Raw genomic sequence first — 7697 nt, forward strand, 5'->3', positions numbered from 1 at the left:
ATAAGAGGGATTTGAATCAGAGTGTGATTGAATAGTTGCATTTTCTCTGAGTTATTTCATTTTTTTAGACTTCTGAAACCAAAGAGATTTGCAAACTGCCTTTAGAAGAGAGAAAGGGAAGTAGTCTAAAATTAAACATTGTTTAGGCACTGGAAGGAGCCCTGGTGGTGCAGTGATTAGGCACTCAGCTGCTGATGGGAAGGTCAGAAGTTGAACCTGCCAGCAGCTTCAAGGGAGAAAGAAGTGGCAGTCTGCTTTCATAAAGATTAAGCCTTGGACACCTTGTGCAGCAATTGCACTCTGTCCTATAGGGTCACTATGAGTTGGAATTGACTCGATGACAATGGGTTTAGGCACTGGAGGAAGGAGACTCCATTATGCTGATGTGACAACAAGGACCAAATATATAACTTGACAGGCACGTACATTTCTGTATAATAATATTAATAATAAAATTTCTACTTTTGATAGAGAAGGCTTCCTTAGAATGTGGGAAGCCCTCTACCAAGGAAAATGGATTAGTGTGAGAGTTAAAGGTTTCTAGAGTAGCCCTACTTCCTGACAAGAAGGTTCATGACACCTACCATTCTCCCATTGCTTGAATAAATCTGGTAATGATAATCTCTTTATCTTGTTAGGGATTTTTAACTGCATGAATAGGTTCAATATTACTTGAAATCCAAATCTACATTTTGTAACTTTTCTTAGTCATCATCTACATGCCTTTAGGGTATACAGAATGACAAAAGAGGCAATTATTTGCTTCTATTCCATATATTCTGTGGTTCTGTGCTAATGAATGAATCGTAACTCACAGCCACTCTATATGACAGAGCAGAACTGTCCCATGGTGTTTCCTAGGCTGTAATCTTTATGGAATCAGACTGCCAATCTTTCCCCTGCAAATTGGCTGGTGGGTTAGAGCCATCAATCTTTCAGTTAGCACCTGAGCACTTCATCACTGCACCACTAAGTTTCCCCATGGACTCTAGCCAATTACAGATATCTCCAATTTTATTTCAAAAACAATCTTTAAGATTTCACACATGTTGAAATTGCGTTTGCCTTCCTCCAGATGCAATTTTATTTTTTAAAGTGCACACTAACTTATTAAGGCATTTATGTACAAACAGAAGGATCAAAAATATTGATTCACATTTACGTATCCATTTAGTCATTCATTTATTTATTCCATATATTTTAATTCTGTCAGTAACTATTTCAAGTGCAAGAAACGCGGTAGTGAACAAAATGAACAAATATCAGTGTGCATATAGATTTGACATTCAAGTAAAGAATAACAGACTGTATTAATTGCTGTGGAGTAAATAAAAATTGGGAAGTTAGATGTGTAATGCAAGTATCGACAAGAATGGCGTGCATTTTAAAATTGGGAGATAAAGAAAGATTTCACTTTTGTGTTGACACTGAGTGGAGACTTGAAACCATTGAAAGTATGCATCATGGTAGCATCTGGGGAAGAACTTAGCTGATATTGAAACTGGCAGGTGCAAAGGCTCTGAGTTGCGCTTATGAATGTTGAGTTTGTAAAACCTCCAGTGGGGATGGAGAGACAGAGAGAATCCGAGTCTGAGTAGTGGAAGACATGATCTGAGATTTCAAAGGGTCCTAATCATGTAGGGTTTTGTAAACAATTGTAAGGACATTGGCATTTGCTCTGAGATGAGAGGACACTGGAGGTTTTGAGGAATGGTCAGACATGATTTTAATTACATTTATTTTATAAGCAAAATAATAACAGTAAAAACTTATTAAAATTAATTGTGATAGTATTATATATTTTTCTTACCAGTCAGGTTCCAGGCTGTGCTGAAAATTTCCATGGTTTACTCTAGCTGGTGGTAAAAATATTTTATAGTTGAGTAATTTGAAGTTTAGAGTTGCTGCATTCACAGAGCAAGTTAACTGGCCATCAATCTGCTTCATTCCACCCGAACTAACCAAACTGTCATCAAGTTGATTCCGACTCATAGCAACCCCCATTGTGTTTTCAAGGCTGTAAACTTTGGTGAAAGCAGGCTGGCCTTCTTTCTTCTGTGGAGTGACAGGCAGGTTTGAACCACTGACCTTTTGCTTAGCAGCCAAATGCCTTAACCAGTACACCACCAGAGCACCTTGTTTCATTCCAGGATCTCTATTTTAATTCCTGATTCCTGACGAAAAGAATGCTGCTTGCTCAAAAGTTCTGTCTCTGGAATTATAGCATTTCTCTTTCCCTTGAGCTAACATTATTTCAGCACAGATTTGATGAAGTTTTCCCCTTTGACAACTATGGAAAAGAGGGAGATATTTTCTTAGGAGTTTGTTAGAGAAGGAAAGAGTGTACGTTGTGTTCCTATGTCTTTTCTGTCATCTCTTTTTCTGGCCCTGATTCCTCTTCTTTCCTCTGGGCAGAGAGAATGATGGCTTCAGGAGCAGCACATGTCTTAGAAGACTAAGAGGCTGGCCTGCCCAAAACATCACATAACTCTGTGCTCTGAAGAACCTCATGCAGTTGTTCCATTTGGTTAATGCATCATCAGAAAGAGCACCTAACAGAGAGGTAGAGAAAAGAAAGAAAGTGATCATTAGAAACCATAAAAATAAGATTACTAAGACTGGTTATGGAATAGAGGCAATGCTATTTTCAGAGGCTAAATAAACTGCAGTCATGATCATAGTCAAATTAAAATGAATTGATTTAGTCCAAGATGTTCTACAAAACAATAATGAAGAAATAATGGAGAGGAGAAGGGAAATTGTATCAACAAAGCTCTTATTGAACAATCTACTCCTCACTTATCCACTATCTTGTTATCTGACATATGGCATTCATACAACAGTAAAAATCTACTATCCAACTATTTGCTCATGAATCATGTACATTTTGTAGTAATGAATGTCAAGGTGTGAGGCAAGAGTAACACTTGCTGTTATACTTAAGGTTATGTATCAACTTGGCTGGACCATGATTCTCACCAGTTTAGCAGCTATGTAATAAGAAATTTGGCAGTTGCGTAATGATATAATTTGACAATTATGCAAGGATGAAATTTGAAGTGATGTAATTTTGTAATTTTGCAGTTATGTAATGATGTAATCATCCTCCATTTTGTGATCTGATGTGATGAACTTCTATTTTCATATAACATCAATTTTCCCATAATAACCTCATCTTTGGATCCTAACCATGTCAATAAGTGAGGAATGGGTACAGTTAAAAAATGGAAAAATATTAGAACTGATGATTTTTAAAACCAAGTTTGGCCACAGTTACACAAGTTGTTGTGTTTTTTGTCCTTTGTGGTTTTTTTTTTTTTAACATATGTACAAAATGAAAAAAAAACTCAAACCCACTGTCAAGTTGATTCCAACTCATAGAGATCCTATAGACAGATTTTACAGTACAAAACCTAGCCAGGCCAAGATTTTGCTACTATGCTTTCATTCTGTTAGATCCCTGTATAGCACACACAATTTGTACTCATCTACTAACCTAAAGCTTGAGAATTGTTAACACACCCAGCAGTGCCACAGAAGAAAGACATGGCAATCTGCTAACATAAAGATTACAGCCAAGAAAATACTGAGGAGTAGTTCTGTTCTGTAACACATGCAGTAACCATGACTTGCAATTGGCTCAAAGGTAATGTTTTCTTTTGTTGTTTTTTTTTTTATTTTTTTGATTCAGTAATAGGATTGGCGTAGTTCCTAAGGTGTGTGACTGCTAACCAGAAGGCTGGTGGTTCAAACCCACCAGCCACACCTCAGAAAGAATGTTGGGCAATCTACTTCTGTAGTGATACCACCTCAGAAACCCATGGAAAGGTCACTCTAACTAGGATCCGACTCCATGGCAGTGGGTTTGGTTTGGTTTGGTTTTAATAGGATCAGGATCACTCAGCAGAAGCAAATAGGTAAAAAGAAGTGAAATTTTTCTTAAATCCATTATTTATGTTGTGCAAAATACTTGTTCATTTTTTTGTCTCCAGTTGAAAATAACAATGGTGTTCTCTTCTTCTGTAGAATGGCTCTATTGGTGCAGAGAGTAACATGTCCCCCAGTTGATCATCATGTATGGAGCTAACAGCTCGAGTCCGACACCAAGATATTTTATCCTCAGTGGGATTCCTGGGCTGGAAGCTGCACACATCTGGATCTCTCTGCCTTTCTGTTTCATGTACATTATTGCTATGGTGGGGAACTGTGGGCTCATCTACCTGATCAGCCATGAGGAGGTCCTGCATAGGCCCATGTATTACTTTCTAGCCCTATTATCCTTTACAGATGTTAGTGGGTGTACTTCATTTGTTCCCAATATGTTATGCATCTTTTGGTTCAGTCTCAAGGAGATTGACTTTAATGCCTGCCTTGTGCAGATGTTTTTCATACACATGCTGACAGGCATGGAGTCTGGGGTACTCATGCTCATGGCTCTAGACCGCTACGTGGCCATTTGCTACCCTTTACGATATTCCTCCATTCTCACCAACACCACAATTACCAAGATAGGGCTTGCTACTTTTATGCGAAGTGTGCTACTCATGATTCCATTCAGTTTCCTGATCAAGCGCCTTCCCTATTGCAGAGGAAACCTTATCCACCACACCTATTGTGACCATATGTCTGTGGCCAAATTATCCTGTGGCAATGTCAAGATTAATGCTATCTATGGTCTTATAGCTGCCATACTGATTGGGGGATTTGACATGTTCTGTATCTCTGTGTCTTACACCATGATCATCCGTGCTGTACTGAATCTGTCATCTACAGATGCTCGCCACAAGGCCTTCAGCACCTGTACATCACACTTATGTGCTATTGTCATCACTTATGTACCAGCTTTCTTTAACTTCTTCACTCACCGTTTTGGGGAACTCACTATACCTCACCACATTCACATCTTTATTGCCAACCTCTATCTCTTGCTGCCTCCTACATTGAATCCAATTGTCTATGGAGTAAAGACCAAGCAGATACGTGAAGGAGTAATCAAATTGTTCTTTAGAGAGAAAGAAATTTCAACTATGAAATAAATATGTGATATTGAAATCTGCATTTAGCATAAAGATAAAGAAAGGAAAACGTTACAGGGGAAGAGAGGAATTGCAAAATTTAACAAAAGTAAGCTCATTACAAGATAAAATATCTGTTCATTTTCTGTCATAAAATACATTGAACAATTTCAGGATTTTTAATCCCAGACCTCTAATTTGGTAGAAGAAAAAATGAAATAGAGAGGAAACGAGTGGACTTTTCACACATACATTAACCTTTAGTGAGAATTTGTGGACAGGACACAAAGGATGGAACAGGTAGGATACCCAACTTCAAGTAAAACTCTTGGTGATCAATGCACTTTGGTCTAGGCAACACAGGAAATACATCGGAAAGAATAAAGAATGTCAGATGCCCTAGAAAGTCTCCAAGAGATAGGAGAAGGGACATAAGTAGACTGTTTCATGTACTTCTGAGAAGCACAAATCTCTTCACAAGAGTGTCTGTGCTGAATACCACCACTCCTATTATCCTTCCTATTTCTTATTTATGTCTAGCTTGGATAAATTTACCAACAAAATTCCTCTTGTATGCACATTTATCTCTGATATCCCACCGACTAGACAATTATTTATACTCATAGGACTGATACCAGTGTGTACAAGAATGGAACTGGAGAAGGTATGGTTGCTGGAGTTCATCACAATGTGGAAAGTGTTTCTTGGAATTAATGTTGAGCAAACTTTTCAAAAAGACTGAGAACTATTTACCAGCTCTTTGAGAGCAGTATTTATAAACAGGGGAAAGGAGACTGAAGAAAATCTATATAATTTGTTAAGCAAAGATGTTTTAGCTTCACTGCTTTACCTAGAGGGACCGTTGAGTGATCAGTGACAGTGGAGAAAAAAGTATCTTATTTGAATTTTGGGAAGTAGTCAGGAAATAAGAAATGAGGCTAGAATGACAAGTATGGTATTCAGAAATACTAAGATTGAGTGAAAAAGGAGAAAGAAAAGGAGCATAGCCATTGAAATAATTAGAGTAATAAATAGAATGTGATTGGGAAATGGATAAAAATGTGCAGGTAGAGAGAGTAATTAAACTGATCAAAATTAAATTTCCATTATCGGTTAATATGAAGCATATATTTTAATATTTTGCATATGATAAACAGCAACATATGAAGAAATGACCATGGAATACATTAATCTAATCACATATTTTTACAATATAATTTTCACATATTTGAAAGTAAAACCTGACATCTAAAAAAATAAATTATGAAAGTGTAAATTGTAAGATTTTGACTAGCTTGTCATTAATAAATGTGTTATATCTTCGAATTACGTCTTTGGATTTGGAAAATTTTGTTCATCAGGATATTTTCATTGAAACCATACCAAAACAGATCAAGAAATCACTTTTCCTAAAATGTCATCTCTTAGACATACAGAATTTTTCAAGAACTATAATAATGTTTCATACATATTATTTCTTTGAACTTTCACACCAAAATTATTGGATAAGTTTAATTAGTTCCACTGTATAGATTAGGAATATGAGCTATATGAATAACAAGACTAGATAAATTTCAGAACATTAAGACTGAATATTAATAAAAAATCATGTTATTAGGTCTGTGAAGTTGGATGGGAATTAGACGAAGCAGCTGCAACAGCAGCAGCAACAACAAAATAAAACCGTCACGTGTTTAAAACCTGGCGAAATAAAATGCAACCAATAAAACTGGTTTGAGACACCTGACAACCTCTAATTCATTTTGTGTCATTTTCCCCACTACAAACTCAAAAAGTTATGGGCGATCATGACAAATCACTACTTTGGAAACTAAGACACAGTTGAATTAGGACCAGTAGGCCAGAATCTATGAACAATTTTAAAGTAATTATAAGGTAGGTGTCGATGAGAAAAATCCTACTCAGTGTTCATAGGATGATACGCATGCTTTAAGGAGTGAGGTGTACTCCTTTCTAGTAACATTAATAATGCTAAAAAACTAAACAAAACAACAAAAAGTGTTATATATTTTAGAAAATGCTTATATAAGAAAGCTCTGGAAATATACAAACCAGAATTTATTCTTTAACAGCATTTACTTCTGAAGAATGAGGTGAGAGGTCAGTGTGTGGGATGGTGTAACTTATATTCTGCTTTATATCACTTCCCACAAAATGGTTTAAGTGTGAAAAAATTTTGCTTTGTGTTTTATTCTTCAGTAAACGAGAAGAAAGATAAAGCGATACAAGCTCTGTACACCATACAATAAATTTAAAGTGCAATACTAACTTGGAAAAATGTTTGCAAATTATAACTGAAAATGGGTTCATATATTTAAAAAGTGTATTAAAAATGTGTCTTGAAATCAATAAAATAAACACTAAAACCTCCACTAAAAATGAGCAACAAGGAATGAATAATCACAGGATGAGAAAATAATTAACCAAAAACATTAAAAAAAACATATTAATGATCACTACTAATTGTTGTGGGAATTATATTCATAATATGTGGCAGTCAGCCACAGGGACCCAGGTGGGGGTGATACGAGAGGTCTCCAACAGCAAGACAAACTTGTCTGTCATTTTGTCCTACTGTGGTGACATGTAGACATGAGTTTTGAGGCTGAGCCTCTGGTGTTTAAAACTCAGCAAAATGCACCTGGTGCACAGGTAACAGCC

The 7697-nt window shown here is 36.4% G+C and overlaps 2 protein-coding genes across 2 annotated transcripts in view; one reads left to right on the top strand and one right to left on the bottom strand.

The window, feature by feature from the left end:
- Positions 1-7697, bottom strand: part of LOC122151564 (olfactory receptor 52E4-like) — an 83988-nt gene that overhangs the window by 32699 nt on the left and 43592 nt on the right. The window contains exon 2 of the mRNA XM_042782998.1: positions 1953-1966. Coding sequence (XP_042638932.1) covers positions 1953-1966 — 14 coding nt within the window. The remainder of the gene's footprint in view (positions 1-1952; positions 1967-7697) is intronic.
- On the top strand, positions 4074-5036 carry LOC103210383 (olfactory receptor 52N2-like). The gene has a single exon (XM_007956308.1). It carries the CDS (start codon positions 4074-4076, stop codon positions 5034-5036), a length of 963 nt encoding a protein of 320 aa, XP_007954499.1.

Source organism: Orycteropus afer, unplaced genomic scaffold (assembly GCF_000298275.1).
Source record: "Orycteropus afer afer isolate SDZICR_OR568_19922 unplaced genomic scaffold, OryAfe1.0 scaffold00014, whole genome shotgun sequence".
In the NCBI taxonomy this organism is placed as follows: domain Eukaryota; kingdom Metazoa; phylum Chordata; class Mammalia; order Tubulidentata; family Orycteropodidae; genus Orycteropus; species Orycteropus afer.

Excerpts from the sequence above, each read along its gene's own strand:
- LOC103210383 (XM_007956308.1), top strand. The coding sequence starts at position 4,074 with ATGTATGGAGCTAACAGCTCGAGTCCGACACCAAGATATTTTATCCTC.